Raw genomic sequence first — 22814 nt, 5'->3', positions numbered from 1 at the left:
GCACATTGTGACATCTTGTGGACAATCATAGACTTACACCCGATAACGAAGGAGACGGCCATCGAAAGAACAAGGTGTGTCGGCCTAACCTATGCCAGTAAGCAGAACTTGGCACACAAACGATACTCAACGAAGACCTTCAACATGTAAATACAGGCATCACAATTCTTACCCATAAGAGTGGCAGTTCAGGGCAAGGTGTTAGTACTAAAACTAACCATAGTTTACAAATGATCCAGGTGTTGCTTTTCTCTCTTGCTCTTTCTCTCTCTCGCTCTCTCTCTCTCTCTCTCTCTCTCTCTCTCTCTCTCTCTCTCTCTCTTTAAAAACCTCTTGTGACTAGGGGGCAGTATTTTCATTTTTGGAAAAATAACATTCCCAAAGTAAACGGGATATTTTGTCAGGACAAGATGCTAGAATATGCATATAATTGACGGCGTAGGATAGAAAACACTCTAAAGTTTCCAAAACTGTAAAAATATTGTCTGTGAGTATAACAGAACTGATATTGCAGGCGAAAACCTGAGGAAAATCCAACAAGGAAGTGCCTAAGAGAAACAAATCGGCCTGCTCCATTGCATGCCTTCCCTTCATTTAAAGGGATATCAACCAGATTCATTTCTCTATGGCTTCCACATGGTGTGAATAGTCTTTAGACATAGTTTCAGGCTTTTATTCTGAAAAATGAGCGAGAATTATCACTTCGCGTCAGTGGATGGCTGGGTGAGAGCAGAGTTTTTCATGCGCAACAGCTTGGAGCAGACATTTTCTCTCTCACTCCTATTGAAAAAGCTATGGTCCGGTTGAAATATTATCGATCATTTATTGTAGAAACAACCTGATGATTGATAATAAAAAATGTTTGACATGTTTCTACGAACTTTACGGATACTATTTGGATTTTTGGTCTGCCCGTCATGACCTGCACGAGCCTGTGGATTTCTGAACAAAATGCACCAACCAAATGGAGGTTTTTGAATATAAAAATAATCTTTATCGAACAAAAGGAACATTTATTGTGTAACTGGGAGTCTCGTGAGTGCAAACATCCGAAGATCATCAAAGGTAAGCGATTCATTTTATTGCTTTTTTGACTTTCGTGACCAATCTACTTTGCTGCTAGCTGTTTTGTCTGCTGAGAGAGATGTCCTAACATAAACGCTTGGATAGCTTTTGCTGTCAACCTTTTTTGAAATCTGACATGCCAGGTGGATTAACAACAAGCTAAGCTGTGTTTTGCTATATTGCACTTGTGATTTCATGAAAATTAAATATTTTTAGTCATTTAATTTGAATTTGGAGCTCTGCAATTCAGCGGATGTTGACGAAAAGGATCCCGCTAACGGGATGGGTGCTCCAAGAAGCTAGCTGACTATGGCTATCAAACACTTGAACTCTTCCAAGTCAAGGTAAGCTTTTGGATTTATAAACGTACTGCCACCGGGGCGCGCCAATGTATCTGCTAAACTGCTTGCTGCTGAATGTACACTGTACTGCATGATTGTAGCGGGTTTACTAACGCGTTAGTTATGGTAGAGCTATGGTGAATGACTGTTATGTGACAATGATGTGTAGCTCTTAGTGGTCATGATATGAAGGTTTCGTAAATCTGAGCGTTGTCAGATTGTCTGTTCAAAAATTCAGAGCGTGTCGCTTTCGGGAGCGTTCAGTAGGGTTGATCCGAGCATTTGGACCTCATAAACTACAGTCAAGCACCAAAGCTAACTGGCTAAAGTTGGCTAGCTACTTCCAGACACAAACCTCACTCTGACCTTTTTACTCACCCTAACAGAGCTGGTTATGCTGTTATCATGTTATCTAGAGTGTTAGTGACTCTAACTGTGCAGCAACAATGTAATTATATATTTTTTGCCAACGTTTACTGACACCAGTTAAATTCAACGGGTTCATTCATAAATTCATCAGTTATTCTGCACTCAAGGCACACAGACGAGAGTGCTCTGAAATCGAAGTAGATAGCCGGAGTGAATTTACAAATGCACCTCTTGATTAGTCTAATATTTCTCTCGACCTGTGCACCTGCATTGTAAACTTTCTTTCATAGGCTAGGTTGTAGGTATAGGGAAAATTCTAGTATCATATAGTAGCCTAAACCTGGCGATGTTACATTGAGCTGGGTGAATGGAATATGAATGACTGTCGTCGAATATGCTGTAATAGAAATAAGGCCATGCTCAAAAGAATGCTCCCTCATCTTAAACGTCTCCGACCGCCACTGGTGTGTGGGTAGAGTTCAGTGTGTGTGCATAGTCAGTGCAAGAGAGGTAGTGCAAAAAATGGCCTATGCAGGAAGACCGGGTAGGGGTAGAAGCTGGTAATGGTCCCGTTGGTTCCAGACTTGATGCATTGGTACCGCATGCCGTGCGGTAACAGAGAGAACAGTCTGTGGCTTGGGTGGCCGGAGTCTTTGACAATATTTTGGGCCTTCCTCTGACACCGCCTGGTATAGAGGTCCTGGATGGCAGGGAGCTCGACCACAGTGATGTACTGGGCCATACTCACTACCCTTTGTAGCGCCTTGTGGTCGGCTGCCAAGCAGTTGCCATACCAATCGTTTATGCAGCCAGTCAAGATGCTCTTGATGGTGCAGCTGTAGAACTTTTAGAGGATCTGAGTGCCCGTGCCAAATATTTTCAGCCTCCTGAGGGGGAAGAGGTGTTGTTGTGCCCTCTTCACACCTGTGTTGGTGTGAATGGATCATGATAGGTCCTTAGTGATGTCTACACCAAGGAATGTGAAGATCTCAACCCACTCCACCACAACCCCGTAAATGTGAATGGGCCGTGCTCGGCCCTCTGTTTCCTGTAGTCCACGATCAGCTCCATTGACTTACTGACATTGAGGAAGAGGTTGTTGTTTTGGCACCACACTGACAGGTCTCTGACCTCCTCCCTATAAGCTGTCTCATCATGGTTGGTGATCAACCCTACCACCGTCGTGACGTCACCAAATTTAATGATGCTGTTGGAGTTGTGAGAGGCCACACAGTCAAAAGTACATTTTTATGGGTAGTGCAAGTGTGTTGCCTAATGTGAAAACAGTGTATTTACAGTACTATACCATATTACATTCAAAGGGCAATGTTGAAACATGTATTGTATCTTACATTTTCTGCTATTCGATTAACTGGTAGTTAAAATAACTAAATTGAGAAGATATAATTGTAATGTGTTTTGGTGATTAAACCAATGTATTCATTGTATTGTACAGTAAACATATATTTTGGAACAATGTTTGTGTGGTAAAAAATGACTACAAACAAAATGACTGGATGTGTTACAATTGTTTCGAACATTCACCACATAAAAAACTGTAACTGATCAATTTTAGTAAGGAAATTACTATCTATGTAGTTCAAATTTAATATATGTATGTGATGCGTACAGCATACATATTTGCATGGAAATAATATTTCTCTTTTGTGTCATTTCTGAAAGCTAAAAACAGTATGTACTTTTAGCATTCTCATTGGTCTCTTGTTCTGGTTCTCTTCCCCTTCCTCATTTCTTCATAGGAAGTGTGTGTGTGTGTGTGTGTGTGTGTGTGTGTGTGTGTGTGTGTGTGTGTGTGTGTGTGTGTGTGTGTGTGTGTGTGTAAATGTTTGGCCAGAGGAAGTGCTCTCGCCTCACTATGCATGCATCAGTTGAGGGTGTGAACTGTGGAACTCTTACGGTCATTAGTAATAGTGTAGCTGACATGCTTCCTCTGGCTGATCTTCAACACACAGAGCCAAACACCACACTCAACTAGAATCCCCTGCTACTGGCCCTCCAAGCCTGACGACTCCACACGACTCAGCAGCTAGGTGAGTTTTCGAGGCTGTCATACATTTATTGCAGTATGTGTCTGGTAAAAGTGCAATAAGCCTATATATAAATGCAAAATGCAACAATTTCAAAGATTTTACAGAGTTACAGTTCTTAGAATGAAATCGGTCAATTGAAATAAATTCATTAGGCCCTAATCTATGGATTTCACGACTGGGCAGGAGAGCAGACATGGGTGGGCCTGGGAGGGCATAGGCCCAGTCAATCAGAATGAGTTTTAAAAAGGGCTTTATTACAGACATAAATACTCCTCAGCACCCACTTTCAAGGAGCGGGACACTAATCCGGACGCTTATAAGAAATCCCGCTATGCTGTCAGACAAACCATCAAACAAGCAAAGTGCCAATACAGGATTAAGATTGAGTCCCACTACACCGATTCTGACACTCGTCGGATGTGGCAGGGCTTGAAAACTATTACGGACAACAAAGGGAAACTCGGATGTGAGCTGCCCAGTGATGCAAGCCTACCAGACAAGCTAAAAGCCTTTCATGCTCGATTTGAGGCTAGCAACACTGAAGCATGCATGAGAGCACCAGCTGTTCTGGATGACTGTGTGATAACGCTCTCGGTAGCCGATGTGAGCAAGACCTTTAAACAAGTCAACATTCACAAAGCCACGGGCCCAGACGAACTACCAGGACGTGTACTCAAAGCATGCGCTGACCAATTGGTAAGTATCTTCACTGACATTTTCAACCTCTCCCTGTCCGAGTCTGTAATATCTACATGTTTCAAGCAGACTACCATAGTCCCTGTGCCCAAGGAAGCAAAGGTAACCTGCCCAAACGACTACCACCCCGTAGCACTCACGTCAGTACCCATGAAGTGCTTTGAAAGGCTGGTCATGACATTAACAGCATCCTCCCGGAAACCCTAGACTCACTCCAATTCGCATACCGCCCCAACAGATCCACAGATGACGCAATCTCAATCACACTCCACATTGCCCTTTCCCACCTGGACAAAAGGAACACCTATGTGAGAATGCTGTTCATTGACTACAGCTCAGTGTTCAACACCATAGTACCCAAAAAACTCATCACTAAGCTAAGGACCCTGGGAATAAACACCTCCCTCTGCAATTTGATCCTAGACTTTCTGGTAGGCAATAACACGTCTGCCACGCTGATCCTCAACACAGGTGCCCCTCAGGGGTGTGTGCTCAGTCCCCTCCTGTACTCCCTGTTCACCCACAACTGCGTTGCCAAACACGACTCTAACGCCATCATTAAGTTTGCTGACGACACAACAGTGGTAGGCCTGATCACCGACCACGATGAGACAGCCTGAGGAAGTCCAAGACCTGGCAGTGTGGTGCCAGGACAACAACTTCTTCCTCAATGTGTACAAGACAAAGGAGCTGATCGTGGACTATAGGGAAAGGCGGCCCGAACAGGCCCCTATTAACATCAACAGGGCTGTAGTTGGGCGAGTCGAGAATTTCAAGTTCCTTGGTGTCCACATCACCAGCGAACTATCATGGTCCGAACACAGCAAGACAGTCGTGAAGAGGGCACGACAACACCTTTTCCGCCTCAGAAGACTGAAAAGATTTGGCATGGGTCCACAGATCCTCAGAAAGTTCTACAGCTGCACCATAGAGAGCATCTTGACCGATTGCATCACCGTCTGGTATGGCAACTACTCGGCATCTGACCGTAAGGTGCTGCAGAGGGTAGTGTGTACGGCCCAGTACATCACTGGGGCCAAGCTTCCTGCAATCCAGGACCTATTTAACAGGTGGTGTCAGAGGAAAGCCCAAAAAATAGTCAAAGACCCCAGTCACCTAAGTCATAGACTGTTTTCTCTGCGACCGCACAGAATGCGGTACCGGAGTGCCAAGTCTAGGACCAAAAGTCTCCTTAACAGCTTCTACCCCCAAGCCATAAGAATGCTGAACAATTCATCAAATGGCCACCTGACTATTTACATTGAACCCCCCCCCCCCCCCCCCACCCTCCATTTGTTTTTGTACACTGTTGCTACGCTGTATATTATCTATGCATTGTCACTTCACCCCGACCTACATGCACAAATGACTTAGACTAACCTGTAACTCTGCACATTGACTCGGTACAGGTATCCCCTGTATATATCCTCGTTATTGTTATTTTATTGTGTTACTTTTGATTATTTTTTTACTTTAGTTTATTTAGTAAATATTTTCTTGAACTGTGCTGTTGGTTAAGTAAGCATTTCACAGTAAGGTCTACACATGTATTCGGCGCATGTGACATATAACGTTTGATTTGATTTGCTGGTCACATTTGGTCAAATCAACATTTTTACTCTGACTATAAATAGCATTGACACACAGCATGATAAATATTTGCCGACATATCATGCAAATTAACCAAGATATTATCTTCTGATTGTTTCCACTGTGTCACTGTTTCCTGTGTTCTCTTATTAGTTCAGCAGAGTGACAATTGGACACTGCAGTTTTCATATAGCATCTACTCCAGTTTACTACTCTATAATGTGAATATAGTGAAAACTAGATAGAAACCTGGAAATGCTGAATTTAATCAAGATTCGACAAAACATTTGGAAAACCAGGAGTTTTCACTGTGTGTTATGGTTGAGGTAAAAAACATATAGGCTACACAATATAGCCAACTGCTGTACACACAAATGGACCTTCCAATTAGTTAACACATTTTGCAACATGAGATATACAGTATTTTCATTATTTACAGAGCCACCTCTCAGGTTTTGCAGTCTACTGCGTGTCCTGGTCGAGATAGCACTCTGGCTGTTATTAGGGAAGTTACAACATGCACACATGCACATGCATGACAGGGACGCAGGTGCTGGATGGGGCCTTCACTGACCAGCCAGATTACTCTCTGTCTACTATCGGACGTTTGTGTTGATGACTAGTTTGAGGACCAGCTATACCGTATGTTCGTCTGTCCTCAGACCCATTAGAGTGCAGCTATGGGGAATGTGATGTGGGGACAGGGAGCTGGGAACAAAACAAATTCAAACTGCCATGACAGTGCATTAAAGGGTAAGACTTCAATCTTTTTTTCAGATATTGAGCAGTTATTTGCCGTTTCTTTGTGATACTGCAGTTTTTGACACTGTATTGTGTTTAGGCTTTACAAAATATATGATGTTCACACAGCTTTGAAAGATGACTCAGGACTTTTTAGATGACATACTGTTTATCCATTTGTCCAAGTGTTTCATATAATTCATTGGAATTAGAAGTTACAATGAGACAATTATTTCCTATATTTCTGGCAAATTGTGTCTCTGTGTTAACGTCTATCTAATTGTGTAACATTGGCGGTTCCTCAGCAGGAGAAGACGAGACGCTTGTCGTTCTCCATGACTATCCTTCTCCAGACATCAGTGAGCCGATCTTTAGGATGGGAGAGAAGCTGAGGGTCTTGTCTCAGTAAGTAGAGTCAGTACTTTGTCTGTCAGAACAATTATAAACCCAGTCTCTGCACTAGGATTGCAAAGGGAGGGTATATTAGAGGGAATAATATATATATATATATATATTTATTATTTATTATATTATATTATTGTGTATATATATATATATTATAACTTTCAAAGTTATACCAGAATTTCTGAAACTTTCAAGGTCTTTGAAGAATTTTATCACATGACCTCTAGTAGCCTTTTTGGGTAATTCAGATTATCCCAGGTGTCTGTAATTATATCTGGCCCTCTGTGTGCCCTTATCACATGTAACATGTATAAAATGATCAAATAAGATGATTTTGAAACACAAAATAGAATGACAAACCTGGAAAACATTACCCGAAACATAAACCATACAACTTAGTGAATACCATTGGTGTTTTAATATGAAGGTTTCAGCATGAAATATCCTTGATTTCTTTTTTGATGTCAATATGTCTTTCTTGTAAATGTTTTGCCACCAAACTGAGGGCAATTGTGAAAAAAGCTGCAGAGTTTATTTAAAAAATGCCATTGTTGTCACGTTCTGACCTTAGTTCCTTTGTTTTGTCTTTGTTTTAGTATGGTCAGGGCGTGAGTTGGGGTGGGCAGTCTGTCCTTTTTTACTTAGGTAGCCTGTTTTCACCCTTGAGTTGTGGGTAATTATTTTCTGTTCTGTGTTTTGCTTCACTGTTCAGGACTGTTCATTTTTGTTGTTTAATTGTTTTTGTTCAAGTGTTCAGTATTCGTATTAAATACAATATGGACACCTATGGACACCTATTTCTTACTCCTCGTCAGAGGAGGACAAAGACAAGCGTTACAATTGTTGATTAGATGCTTTCATCATTAATTATGATATTTGAACCATATGGCCTATCTATCCACTAGAAACACATGGACACATATATAAAAAAGCAATACAGTATGCACATATTTTTTGTAAAGTTTTTTGAGTATAAATTACCCTAGATTACAGTAACTTTGGTAAATTACCGGTAGTTTTGCAACCCTACTCTGTACTAAAAGCTTCCTAGGGCAGAAATTGATAGATGCAGAGTTACAGATATAGATACCGAGACGACAAAAGAGGACAGATACAGTCCTTTCCAAAACAAAATGGAACACCCTGCATACAAGTATAACTACTAAGCATGCAATAATACAAAACAACAGTACACAATTAATAACATTTTGCACACAACAAAGAATGAACACATTGGGGGAAATCTGATGTATAACACTTATACAAATAGGGGAGAACTACAATTTCAGATTTTGTTTCCGTTACAGTGTAGCCTATTGAAGTTCTCCTTTAATCTGTGTTCTTCAGGGAAGGCAACTGGTGGAGAGTTCGGTCTGTCCAATCAGGAAGTGAAAACTACATCCCTAACAACTATATTGCCAAAGTCTACCATGGGTAAGCAATGTTAAAATTATGTTCTGTATTGTCATAAATAAAGGCTGTGTTGACTTGATTCTGTACAGTGATATAATGTATACCGTGTGTGTGTGTGTGTGTGTGTGTGTGTGTGTGTGTGTGTGTGTGTGTGTGTGTGTGTGTGTGTGTTTGTTGTTTTAAGATGGCTGTTTGAGGGAGTAGTGAGGCAGAAGGCAGAGGAACTACTTAGTCTCCCTGAAAACAGAGTGGGTTCCTTCATGATTAGAGAGAGCACCCAGCAGAGAGGTGAGTCCATGAACATTTAATGCCCTACCAAGTTATTCCATAAGAGTCTAAGCCGGGTGGGTATTTTTTTGATGCCTCTTTAAGTATAAAACAAATATATATATATATATACAAATTATTGGATGAAACATTGAATTTGGCCTTACTACTATTAGCCCATAGAAACGTGTTAAATACCAGATTCATACACGGAAAAGCAGATAGAAAAATATTTTATCAAAAGGAAGATTGTTTTAAAATCTCTGTCCTATATCTGATATATATATATATATATATATATATATATATATATATATATATATATATATATATACACAGTTGAAGTCGGAAGTTTACATACACCTTAGCCAAATACGTTTAAACTCAGTTTTTCACAATTGCTGACATTTAATACTAGTAAAAATTATCTGTCTTAGGTCAGTTAGAATCATCACTTTATTTTAAGACTGTGAAATGTCAGAATAATAGTAGAGAGAATAATTTATTTCAGATTTGATTTCTTTCATCACATTCCCAGTTGGTCAGAAGTTTACATACACTCAATTAGTATTTGGTAGCATTGCCTTTAAATTGTTGTGCGAATTGTGGCCCATTCCTCCTGACAGAGCTTGCTCGCTCACGCTTTTTCAGTTCTGTCCACAAATCTTCTATAGGATTGAGGTCAGGGCTTTGTGATGGCGACTCCAATACCTTGACTTTGTTGTCCTTAAGCCATTTTGCCACAACTTTGCCATCTATTTTGTGAAGTGCACCAGTCCCTACTGCAGCTAAGCACCCCCAGAACATGATGCTTCCACCTCCGTGCTTCACGGTTGGGATGGTGTTCTTCGGCTTGCAAGCCTCCCCCTTTCTCCTCCAAACACAACAATGGTCGTTATGGCCAAACAGTTCTATTTCTGCTTCATCAGACCAGAGGATATTTCTCCAAAAAGTACGATATTTGTCCTCATGTGCAGTTGCAAACCATAGTCTGGCTTTTTTATGGCGGTTTTGGAGCAGTGGCTTCTTCTTTGTATATACTTTTGTACCTGTTTCCTCCAGCATCTTCAATGGGGCCTTTGATGTGGTTCTGGGATTGATTTGCACTTTTCGCACCAAAGTACGATCATCTCTAGGGAATGCGTCTCCTTCAAATCAAATCAAAGTTTATTTGTCACGTGCGCCGAATACAACAGTGAAATGCTTACGTACAGGCTCTAACCAATAGTGCGGTATGACGGCTGAGCGGTATGACGGCGGAGCGGTATGACGGCGGAGCGGTATGACGGCTGAGCGGTATGCCGGCGGAGCGGTATGACGGCTGAGCGGTATGCCGGCTGAGCGGTATGACGGCTGAGCGGTATGACGGCTGAGCGGTATGACGGCTGCGTGGTCCCATGGTGTTTAAACTTGCGTATTATTGTTTGTACAGATGAACATGGCACCTTCAGGCATTTTGAAATTGCTCCCAAGGATGAACCAGACTTGAGAAGGTCTACAATTGTTTTCTGAGGTCTTGGCTGATTTCTTTTGATTTTCCCATGATGTCAAGCAAAGAGGCACTGAGATTGAAGGTAGGCCTTGAAATACATCCACAGGTACACCTCCAATTGACTCAAATGATATCAATTAGATAATCAGAAGCTTCAAAAGCCATGACATAATTTTCTGGAATTTTCAAAGCTGGTTAAAGGCACAGTCAACGTAGTATATGTAAACTTCTGACACACTGGAATTACAGTGAATTATATGTGAAGAAATCTGTCTGTAAACAATCGTTGGAAAAATGTATTGTCATGCACAAAGTAGATGTCCTAACCGACTTGCCAAAACTATAGTTTCTTAACAAGAAATTTGTGGAGTCGTTGAAAAATGAGTTTTAATGACTCCAACCTAAGTGTATGTAAACTTCAGTTTTCAACTGTATATATCTATATATCCGCTACCGTTCAAAAGTATGGGGTCACTTAGGAATTTCCTTGTTTTTGAAAGAAAAGAAAAGATTTTGGTCCATTAAAATAACATCAATGTAGACATTGTTAATGTTGTAAATGACTATTGTAGCTGGAAATGGCTGAATTTTTTAATGGAATATCTACATAGCCATACAAAGGCCCATTATCAGCAACCATCATTCCTTCTGGGCAGAGTTGCAATGAAAAATCCATATCTCAGACTGGCCAATAAAAAGAGAAGATTTAGATGGGCATAAGAAGACAGACACTGGACAGAGGAACTCTGCCTAGTAGGCCAACATCCCTGAGTCGCCTCTTCACTGTTGACGTTGAGACGGGTGTTTTGCGGGTACTATTTAATGAAGCTGCCAGTTGTGGACTTGTGAGGTGTCTATTTCTCAAACTAGACACTATAATGTACTTTTCCTCTTGCTCAGTTGTGCACCGGGGCCTCCCACTCTTCTTTCTATTCTGGTTAGAGCCAGTTTGCACTGTTCTGTGAAGGGAGTAGTACACAGCGTTGTGCGAGATCTTCGGTTTCTTGGCAATTTCTCGCATGGAATAGCCTTCATTTCTCAGAACAAGAATAGACTGACTAGTTTCAGAAGACATTTCTTTATTTCTGGCCATTTTGAGCCTGTAATCGAACCCCCAAATGCTGATGCTCCAGATACTCACCGAGTCTAGAGAAGGTCAGTTTTATTGCTTCTTTAAATAGGACAACAGTTTTCAGCTGTGCTAACATAATTGCAAAATAGTTTTCTAATGATCATTTTAGCCTTTTAAAATGATAAAAACATAATTCCACTTTGACATTATGGGGTATTGTGTGTAGGCCGGTGACACTAATATAAATGTAATACATTTAAAATTCACACTGTAACACAACAAAATGTCAAGGGGTGTGAATAATTTATGAAGGCACTGTTCTTACATTCATTTTTTAACGGGTACATAGCTACCTGCAGACACGTAAGTCTTGTGAGGGTGAAAACGGAGTACACATCTCATCTTTGGTCCCATCATAGAGTGCCAATTATTATTAGTTTGTAGGCAAACCATTCGGACGCTACAAACGTTTTAGTGAGAAGACCAATTTTCAGGATGTCCCATGTTCTGACAAACATCACTGTAGCTCAGCCACCTTCCACCTCAGATGTAGAAGGCCGCCATTGGTGGAGGATTGAACAGACAGGTTTTTTTAAATGTATTATGCTAATCAGATTTTCTGGGTGCAGACATCAACTCAAGGGGGTTATTAAACTGGACGTCAGTAGGATGATAGGAGATGGGTATCTATTAAGATCTATCTAGGCCTATACCTAATGCCTTTTATGTTATATTATATTTGCAGGTGTCTACTCCATGTCTGTAAAGCACAGATCCATCCAGCACTATAAAATCTTTCGCCTGGAGAACAGCTGGTACTATATCTCTCCTCGTCTGACTTTCCAGTGCTTGGAAGAGATGGTAAACCACTACTCTGGTGAGTCCAAGACAGACACACACACACACACTGAAAATAACCTCAAGCATCTTTAAATAGCTTTGTTCTTATCAGATGCTAACCATCTTTCCACTGGGTGTTGGCCTAGCTCTGAGAGTACACACACTAAGAACAAAACAGGAAGTAATGGTGTTGTTGTTGTCCATGTTAAAATATTTGTGCTGAGACTATGACTTTCATATTGACTGTCACACTGTTTTACTTTTGTTTATTTTCTCAAACAATAACCATACAAAAGACAAACAAACATACACACATTTCTCACAATCCCACTCCCTCTCATCCTTCATCCCCTGGAACTTTCCAGTGCTTGTAGCACTCTATATCATATGGCCTCAAATTGCATCGTTATTTTTTTTTCTGTAGCCCACACTCAATATTCAATATTTAAATAATAATAAATAATAATAATTTGTATTTATTTTTTATTTATTTCACCTTTATTTAACCAGGTAAGCAAGTTGAGAACAAGTTCTCATTTACAATTGCGACCTGGCCAAGATAAAGCAAAGCAGTTCGACACATACAACGACACAGAGTTACACATGGAGTAAAACAAACATACAGTCAATAATACAGTAAAAAAAAACAAGTCTATATACAATGTGAGCAAATTAGGTGAGAAGGGAGGTAAAGGCAAAAAAGGCCATAGTGGCAAAGCAAATACAATATAGCAAGTAAAACACTGGAATGGTAGTTTTGCAATGGAAGAATGTGCAAAGTAGAAATAAAAATAATGGGGTGCAAAGGAGCAAAATAAATAAATAAATTAAATACAGTTGGGAAAGAGGTAGTTGTTTGGGCTAAATTATAGGTGGGCTATGTACAGGTGCAGTAATCTGTAAGATGCTCTGACAGTTGGTGCTTAAAGCTAGTGAGGGAGATAAGTGTTTCCAATTTAAGAGATTTTTGTAGTTCGTTCCAGTCATTGGCAGCAGAGAACTGGAAGGAGAGGTGGCCAAAGAAAGAATTGGTTTTGGGGGTGACTAGAGAGATATACCTGCTGGAGCGTGTGCTACAGGTGGGAGATGCTATGGTGACCAGCGAGCTGAGATAAGGGGGGACTTTACCTAGCAGGGTCTTGTAGATGACATGGAGCCAGTGGGTTTGGCGACGAGTATGAAGCGAGGGCCAGCCAACGAGAGCGTACAGGTCGCAATGGTGGGTAGTATATGGGGCTTTGGTGACAAAACGGATTGCACTGTGATAGACTGCATCCAATTTGTTGAGTAGGGTATTGGAGGCTATTTTGTAAATGACATCGCCAAAGTCGAGGATTGGTAGGATGGTCAATTTTACAAGGGTATGTTTGGCAGCATGAGTGAAGGATGCTTTGTTGCGAAATAGGAAGCCAATTCTAGATTTAACTTTGGATTGGAGATGTTTGATATGGGTCTGGAAGGAGAGTTTACAGTCTAACCAGACACCTAAGTATTTGTAGTTGTCCACGTATTCTAATAATAAATAATAATACATTGGAGTCATCCACTGTCGTAATGATGAAGGATAATTTGATTTCCAGTTTTTGAGAAGAGATTTTTTTCAAAATAATTGACGATTAAAGTATGATCCACCCCATTGGTTCTCTCACTACACCCCCATATGTCATGTCTTGAAATATGCAGATAGATTGTTTAAAAGTAAGTTTACATTGGAATACTTCTGACAGCCAACTTTCCAACTCCGCCCACAACTTCCAGACTTCATAGCATTCCAAGAAAGCATTGATTTGAGTCATTAGTTATAGACTTAAGACATGACTCTGCCATTGTGCTGTAGAATATTTTTTATTTTGTATAATAAATTCTTGACATTAGTTTATACTGGATTAAGCATACATTTGTTACCTGTAATTTCGTTAGTTATGTTCCAACACTTCCTCCATCTTGTGTCTATCAGTTACTTTTAAGTCTTGATTGCAATAGTTTATATTTTTTTATAAGAGATTGTCAGTTAGATAGGCTTTCTCCATGGTTTTGTATATATTACCTATCATATAAGTTTCCTTTTCTGATTCAAATAGGATTCCCTCAACATTGCTCGGATGTCCAAAAGACAAACTTTTCAGTTAAATGTATTTGAGTTTTCAATATTGGAGACTGTGCCAAGAATGTGCAAATCTGTCATCAAGGCAAAGAGTGAAGGATCTCAAATATATATTTGAAATAATGGAGCTGTGAGTCAGGAAGCAGGTGCAAGTGAAAAGTTCAATAAAACAACAAAAACGAGATAATTTCATGATGCAACACGCTGTAAGAGCGTCTGCTAAATGACTTAAATGTAAATGTAAATGTTAACTTTTTATGGCTGCAGGGGCAGTATTGAGTAGCTTGGATGAAAAGGTGCCCATTGTAAATGGCCAGCTCCTCAGTCTCAGTTGCTAATATATGCATATTATTATTAGTATTGGATAGAAAACACTCCAAAGTTTCCAAATTGGTCAAAATATTGTCTGTGAGTAGAACAGAACTGATATTGCAGGCGAAACCCTGAGGAAAATCAAAGCAGGAAGTGGCTTCTATTTTGAAAACTCCATGTTCCATAGCCTCCCTTTGCTCCATTTAAAGGGATATGAACCAGATTCCTTTTCCTATCGCTTCCTCAGGGTGTCAACAGTCTTCAGACATAGTTTCAGGCTTTTATTTTGAAAAATGGGTCAGAACGATAACATCGCGTCAGGTGGTCACATGAGTTTTGCTTGCGCAACAGAGTTTGGATAGGTATTGCTTTTCACTCTCCTACTGTGAAAGACATTTGCGGTTGATATATTATCGAGGATTGATTATAAAAAACGTTTGACATGTTTCTGTGGACATTATGGAAACTATTTGGAATTTGTCTGCGTTGTCGTGACCGCTCTTTCCTGTGGATTTCTGAACATAACGCGATAAACAAACAGAGGTATTTTGGATCTAAAAATAATCTTTATGGAACAAAAGGAACATTTGTTGTGTAACTGGGAGTCTCGTGAGTGAAAACATCTGAAGATCATCAAAGGTAAACGATTACTTTGATTGCTTTTCTGTTTTTCGTGACTGAGCTACCTGATGCTAAGTGTACTTAATGTTTTATCGTGCGATCGATAAACTTACACAAACGCTTGGATTGCTTTCGTTGTAAAGCATCATTTCAAAATCTGACATGACAGGTGGATTAACAAAAGGCTAAACTGTGTTTTCCTACATTGCACTTGTGATTTCATGAATATAAATATTTATAGTAATATTTATTGTATGTAGCACTATGCTATTCAGCGGTTGTTGATGACACTTATCCCGATATCGGGATTGCAGCCATAACAAGTTAAACAAGAACAATACCAACTAGTGAGTGAAGATAAGAGAGTGACATAAAGGGGAGGAAATTATGAAGGTAATGAAGCCCAGGTGTGAATTATAATGATTAACAGGTGTGCGTAATGATGAATCCCAGGACCTCCACCCCCCTCGTGGACGTGAAAAGAGGGTGAGATATGATAGTAACTGGGTAGTTGTAACCTGTACGTCACCTCGTTGACCCTCCGGAGAACCTTGAATGGCCCCACAAACAAGGGGATTCAGATTCTTGCAAGGCTTGTGGAGTGGGAGGTTCCTGGTAGAGAGCCAGACGCGGTCCTCAGAATGGAACACGGGGGTCTCACTGCAGTGGCGGTCTGCCTGTTCCTTCTGACGATGGACGGCGCCCTGGAGTCTCACGTGCGTGTCGCTCCACACCTCCTCAGCACACCGGAACCACTCATCTACCACAGAAGCTGCGATCTGGCCCGGGGTCCAGGGCCAGCTGGAAACCTAAAACACACTGGAAGGGGATCAACTCAGTGGAGGAGTGAAGTAGGGAGTTCTGGGCTTACTCTGCCCAGGGAAGGAATTGTGCCCACTCACCCTACTGGTCCTGACAGTGACTCCTCAGGAACCTCCCCAGCTCCTGGTTCATCCTCTCCACCTACCCGTTGGACTGAGGCCGATACCCAGAAGTGAGGCTGACCGTGACCCCCAAGCTTCTCCAAGAAGGCCCTCCAAACTCGTGATGTGAATTGGGGGCCACGGTCGGAGGAGCTTCCCTGCTGGAGCATTCCGGGGGGACTTGGTTTGAGCACATACGTGCCCAGGTCAGCAGCCTATCCCTTATCCCTGTGGGAATGTAGATGCGCTCTGGAGGACAATTCCGGGGTGCAGGCTCCCTCTCCAGAGCCTGGCGGATGTCCACATCGACGTCCCAAACCACTGGTCTCCTCACTGTCCGTATGTACTCTAGGTTCCAATGGTCGGTGAGGATGACGAATGGTTCCTCTGCGCCCTCCAGCTAATGTCTCCACTCCTCTAATGCTAACTTCACTGCCAGGAGCTCTCGATTGCCGATGTCGTAATTCCTCTGCGGAGGACAGTTTCTTGGAGGAAAAAGCACAAGGATACAATTTCAATGGGTTACCCTGTCTTTGTGACAAAACTGTCCCCATGCCCATCTCAGATGCGTCTAACTCAACCACAAAAGGTAGCATGGGATCTGGGTGTTTTAGCAAGGGAGCGGAGCTTGTGCCCTCCTTGCCCACAGTAGAGACATAGCCCCAGCTGTATCCATCTGTGTCGTTCTGCCGTGAAATGGCGTGTGACCCCTACCTCCATGGGTTCAGGCTCTGATCCCGAGTACTTGCAGAAGGAAGGAGAGAAGCGATGAGAATGCAAACGCTCCTATAGAAGGTTATCCAGGCGGATGGCCATCGCAATGAGTGCGTCCAGGATAAGGTTATCATCCCGACAGGCCAGTTCCGTCTGGACCTTCTCGCACAGACCTCTCCTAAATAGCGTGCGAAGCGCCGGCTCATTCCATCCACTGGAAGCTGCTACTGTCCGGAAGGTGAGTTGATACTCAGCAGCCGTCTGATTCCCCTGCTGTAGCTGAAGCAGACACTCAACTTCCTCTCTGCCCTCCGCGGGATGATCAAAAATGCATTTAAACAGAGCCATGAAACCATCATAAGAATCTAGCTCCTCCTCTCCTCTCCTCTCCTCTCCTCTCCTCTCCTCTCCTCTCCTCTCCTCTCCTCTCCTCTCCTCCAGACGGATGTAGCACATTCCAATGCCAGCCCGGTCAGCAGAGATATAATCATGGCAACCTTAGACCTCTTGGTGGTGGGGGCTCCCAACTGGTGTGAAAAATAGAGGGAGCACTGAAAGAGGAAGCCACGGCATTTGGATGGTGTACCGTCATATTTCTCTGGGAGGGAAAGACGAGCTTCGCTGTCCTGAGCGGGTTGCTGAATTAGCTCGCTGGGTAGACTGGCTCTAGAGTATCCTCTGCTGCTGGTCTACAACGTCTCTCGGGACGCTGCAAACTGCGGAGAACCTGTTCCATGGCCATCCCCAGTTGAGCCAGCTGGTGATGGTGTTGACGTAGAAGGTACCCTTGCTCGATGACCATCTAAAATATATCCGATTTACCTGCTGCTTCCATAGTTTGAGTTGGTATTCTGTAATAACAGAGCTGAGTCGGGAAGCAGGTGAAAAGTTGAATAAAACAACAAAAACATGAACAAGATAATTCTATGAGGCAACACGCCGTTAAACAAGAACAATACCAACTGGTGAGTGAACATAAGACAGTGACATATAAAGGGGAGGAAATGATGAAGGGGTTGAGGGTAGCTGAAGGATGGGACTAAAAACAAACAAAAGATAACTAATGTACAATATACTGTGTCCGTAAAATGTATATAGTATGTATAAGCTGGAAGTAGAAGCCCAAGTGTTGTTGTCCATTAGTTTACTCCAATTAGGGGAGGGGTGGTAGGGTTAGGCGAAAATAAAAAACGGATTGGTTTGCTGTTGTACATAACTGACCGCTCACTCTCTCCCAGTTGCTTTGGGATATATTGATCTATGGATTTTAAAGGTTTAATTGTCTGGCTTTTACCTATAACCACAGTTTTGTCAGTACAAAACGGAGCGACTCACACCCAATGCTTCTTATTGGTATGCGCATGCACCTCCTAACTACACCATATGAATGTTTTAGAAGGCAGAGGTTTGTGTGTATGTGTGTGTTTTTTGCTTGTAAGGTCAAATTCATGTCATGAGCGCTTGTGAGCATACAGTATGTGTTTGTTTTTGATTACATACAGTGTATGTGCATGTGTCTTGTTTCTAACCCAGTCCATCTCTGGTCTCCAAGACTCTGCAGATGGTCTGTGTTGTGTTCTCACTGGCCCGTGTCTGTCTGGGACTATCAGCCCCATAGACATCACCTCTCAGCCACCCCCTGTAAGGATGCGACACAACAACTTTGACTGGAAGAAAATAGACAGGTACAGACCCATAGTTTAGTATCATTCGTTGCAGCTCTCATATCTCTGCAATCAAATTGTAGTCCTGCTTTTTGGCCAATGGAAAACATGGCTTGTGGGAAAACTGGGAAGATGTGACTCTGCATGATTGGCTCAAACATGTTCTAATCACCCCTCTCTCTATATATATGAACCAATCAACAGGAAAGATCTGATCAGTGCAGGGGCTGCGCAGGGCCAGGAGAACAGGAATGCCATGGTGAGCTACGGTGTCAGAAACAGCATGGCCTCTTACCTCTCTCTGGTCGGGGATCATGACCCAGGACAGCAGAAGAAGAACCGCAAGAAGAAGAGCAAATCTGTCTGTGTGACAGACCACAGCATCAGCCATATGGACTTGGATGAGGACTATGATATGTAGTGGCCTGGATGGTGCAACACTTAGTTCTGCGAACCCCAGTACACATATATAGCCTAGGCTAGTGGTTCCCTTTCAGTCAGTCAACTTCGGTATTACAGGGGAGTTGCACTCTCGCTTCTTCGGCTGAAGGATGTACAATCACGCCTGACAAGGCCAATGAAATCCACACCTCACTGGAAGTCCCACCTTCCACAGGTGATAAACATGAGGCTCAGATTCATTCCTTCAATTTAATACCACTCTTCACCGAGCCCAGGAACAGGCGGTGCTGGGTCAAACAGGTGTTGTACCTCATTTCCCTCCTTCAGGGAACAGTAGTTATGGTCATAATGTTACATTTTCCTTCAGTCAGTCAACATACTATGGGGAAATATGATCACATCCATGAGATGCTGTATGAGTATAAGTGGCAAGTGTTTGAGCTCTGGTGCCAAGATAAAGGGCTGGTTCATTTTCAGTGCTCTGGGAAATACTTGTTTCTACAGGAGCTTTAAAAGCATTCTCCACTTTAAAATTATATATGGCCGCTATCTCAGCACGTGGGAATTGACTGAGCCTCACCAGGGGCTCACCCACTGGTGTTGCAGTTACTGAAAGGTGTACACCCTTCCTGTACTCCGTTCGCCCCGGGCGACTCTAAGATGACCTTGTGTCCAAATGTGGCCTTTGCCCTAAAAGTAATGGCCATGCCCTACAAGTCCTTAGCTTTTGAGGTGTTTCCCTTTTTGCCTCCTCCATTTGCTTCTGAAGAGCAACAGAGGTTACATGCCCTGTGTCTGGTGCAAGCTCTACGCACATACATTGAACAACCTGGGTTTTCCGGTTGTGTGACCAGAATTATGTCTGTTTTGCTAATCCAGCTCAGTTTCAGGGCACTTTGAGCAGTGTCTCTCCCACTGGATTGTGGAGGCTATCTCCTGCCATAAAACAGCAAGGGACAAGGGTTACCTAGTGGAGTATGCACCCACTCCACCAGGGGGCTGGCAGCATTTTGGCCGTTGTGTAAAGGGTTGACTATAGGAGATATTTGTGCTGCGGCGAGTTGGGCATCACCACACACTTTTGTAAGGTTTTATCACTTGGATGTCACTTCTCCCAGTGTAGCTCACAGGGTGCTTACAGCTGGGACAGGGGAAAGTCACTAAGCGGGTCTTCCAGTGAGGTGCGGATTTCATTGGCTTTGTCAGGTGCAATTGTCTATATGTCAACAAATGTCGAGAGAGTGAGACTCCCCCTTGTATGTTGTACCTTGTTTCCCTCCTTCAGGGAATAGTAGTTATAGTCATAACGTTACACTCTCAAACTTCTCCTCAGGGACCCCCAGACTTTCCATGTATTTGATCTATTATATATGTCATGACTGTCCTGATCAGGTCAGGTTACAGGAGACCACAACCCTACAGATTATCTCTCAACCCCAACAGAGGAGGAGAGATCTAGGGGTCTGAAGATGTGGGGGTTTTATGACCCCTCACACCCCTGGTAAATCTCAGGTCACAGACAAATTTCTTTGTCCTGTTACTATGGAGAACCAGCCTCATTAAACATGAAATAAAGGGACTTTGGAACAATGGTTTCCGTCAGGCACAATGGTGGTCATGACGATAGATGGAATATGAAAATGTATGTCATTTTTATTTTGTTATTAAAGGTTAATAGATTACGTTATTACGAAAACATTGTAACGTGAAGAGTTTTCCTAGTGTATGTTTGATGTTTATACATTGTACGTTGTATGGAAAATATCCAAATCAAAGAGAATGTTTTGGGGAAGATGAAATGTGAAGTTAGTTGTCTAAAATTGGGTTTGAGTAAAATCTAGACCCTGCCCTCATTTCTTGGTACGCCCAGAGAACTGCCCTAAAGTCGGTTACGCCCACTTCTGACCCAAGGGTATAAAACCTGTGAGTTTAGAATTTACGGGAGACTACGTGACCCAAGCTGCAGCCAAGGTCTAAAACGTCAACAAACCCAGAACGCAACACAAGTTTGAAGACAAAGAAATCCTTTTCTACCCAAGTTACAGATGAGTAGCTGTGTCTAAGCAGGTGAATTCAAGCCGGACCCCCTTAGCATCCAGTCCCAGCTAATCATGGTATCTAAAGGGTTTCATTCCTATGCTGTGAGCTCTGAGCTGCAGAGCTGTCTGTCCTCAGAAGACCCCTTCCAGGGTGAGGGAACAGACTCCTAAGCCAAAAGGACACTGACATCGGGAGGACGATCAGAGAGGTGCGCAGGAGAAGTGCGTCGAGCAGCTGAACGGTCCACGCAGAGAATCCTCGGAGGTCTACCCCACGTAATTAGATCATTATATTCTGACCCATAAGAGCGGCAGTCTGGGACAAGGCTAGGGTTAGAATAGCATAGCTGACAAATTCACCCAAATGTATATTTCTCTCGTGTACTTTCTTTTTCCTCTCTCCCTTTGAAATCCCCATTGTGGGTAACACGCGCCATAAGTTCTAATCAATAGCCTATAATGTGTTTTGTCTATGTGTATCTTATATCATCATTTTAGCTTTTTAGTAAATAAATATTAAACTAAGATTGGTGTGGTACGAACTCATTGGTGAGACCCGGGTCCGTGCAGATTCACGGCCTATACGACGTTGAGAACGAGATTGTAAGAGGTAACTGGTTAATTAGCAGCTGTTGTAAAATCGATATTCTGATATTCTTTGAGTTAATTTGGGAAATAGAAACTCAATAAAAAGTAGTTTTCCCATGGTGCCCCAGGTTAATGAGTTAATAATTGCTTGATTCAGTTAATCACGCAATTAGAAACTTGTAATCATTCGATGAGCAACAGTCGTCACATGAACTAATACAACGTCACGACACAGAGCTAGCACACCTGATTAAACTTTTCAACTTATCAACATGCCCTTGACTAGGTGAATCACGTGAGTTAGTTCAGGGCTACAACTAAATTGTGAAACATCTGGGGGTCCCAGAGGAGAGATTTGAGAAGTGCCGGCATGAGTTTGAATCTGAACCACTGCCCTTCTGAACTATTGCTATCTTTCCTGTCTCCTCTTCACTGTCCTAGCTAAATAACATAAGGCACACAACAAATATGTTTAAAAGAAGGACTAAGAGACTTAGTGGCCAGCTACTCTATTTAGGATATTAACATCTGTTACGAGATACTATTTTTCCTCCAAAGAACACATTGGTTCTCATCATCTGTTACGAGATACTATTTTTCCTCCAAAGCACACATTTGTCCTTATCTGAGCCTTTGGGATTGATCTGAGAAGGAATTTCCCGTGGGGTAAATCAACAGTGAGTTTGAAGTCCGTCTGGAATCCAGAGCCCTGACCAAGTGTCCTGCCAGAGTACAAAACATGTTAGCGCCATGACAGTTGATCGATGTAAGACTTGAATGCTATGTTATGGATGTTTACTGTGTGTTAATGTGTAATTTATGGATGTGTGTGTCTGTCAGCATGTCAATGTCAATTGTTAAAGTTTCAGAAGCCGTAAGCCTAACCCTTGCAAACTGATTTCAGTTGAGTGTACAAGTTGCTCATATAAATAAAAGTTAACTATCATATAATCTCGGCACCCAGAACCAAATATTGTGTGTGCGCTGGTCGGGCCATCTCGTCTGTCACGAGAGACTAGCCATAACATAAGGTTCATTCTGGAAGGGATATGGGGAGTTATGTCCAGAGAAGCCATAATAAGTTGATAAAACATCACGTTAGAAG

At 42.2% G+C, this 22814-nt stretch overlaps 1 protein-coding gene across 2 annotated transcripts; it reads left to right on the top strand.

Moving 5' to 3' along the window:
• The first annotated feature begins 3648 nt into the window (after positions 1 to 3648).
• Positions 3649 to 21648, top strand: LOC115131326 (src-like-adapter). Of its 2 annotated transcripts, none has more exons than XM_029662943.2 (8): positions 3649 to 3826; positions 6775 to 6865; positions 7162 to 7258; positions 8606 to 8692; positions 8856 to 8959; positions 12248 to 12379; positions 18569 to 18701; positions 18885 to 21648. In XM_029662943.2, exons 2-8 carry the CDS (start codon positions 6793 to 6795, stop codon positions 19099 to 19101), a joined length of 843 nt encoding a protein of 280 aa, XP_029518803.1. In that variant the 5' UTR covers positions 3649 to 3826; positions 6775 to 6792; the 3' UTR covers positions 19102 to 21648. The 2 variants fall into 2 exon arrangements, with proteins under 2 accessions (XP_029518803.1, XP_029518802.1); XM_029662942.2 differs by having other exon boundaries at positions 7159 to 7258.
• The last annotated feature ends 1166 nt before the right edge of the window (positions 21649 to 22814 follow it).

The sequence above is a fragment of the Oncorhynchus nerka genome, linkage group LG7 (assembly GCF_034236695.1).
Source record: "Oncorhynchus nerka isolate Pitt River linkage group LG7, Oner_Uvic_2.0, whole genome shotgun sequence".
Taxonomy (NCBI): domain Eukaryota; kingdom Metazoa; phylum Chordata; class Actinopteri; order Salmoniformes; family Salmonidae; genus Oncorhynchus; species Oncorhynchus nerka.
The sequence above is the reverse complement of the archived record's forward strand: the minus strand, read 5'-3'. Positions and strand labels throughout refer to the sequence as shown.

What these genes read in the sequence shown, in the direction of transcription:
- LOC115131326 (XM_029662942.2), top strand. Translation starts at nt 6,793, where the DNA reads ATGGGGAATGTGATGTGGGGACAGGGAGCTGGGAACAAAACAAATTCA. An exon ending in AAGCTGAGGGTCTTGTCTCA is followed by an intron (nt 7,259 to 8,605) that starts GTAAGTAGAGTC and finishes TGTGTTCTTCAG; the next exon opens with GGAAGGCAACTGGTGGAGAG. An exon ending in AGAGAGCACCCAGCAGAGAG is followed by an intron (nt 8,960 to 12,247) that starts GTGAGTCCATGA and finishes TTATATTTGCAG; the next exon opens with GTGTCTACTCCATGTCTGTA.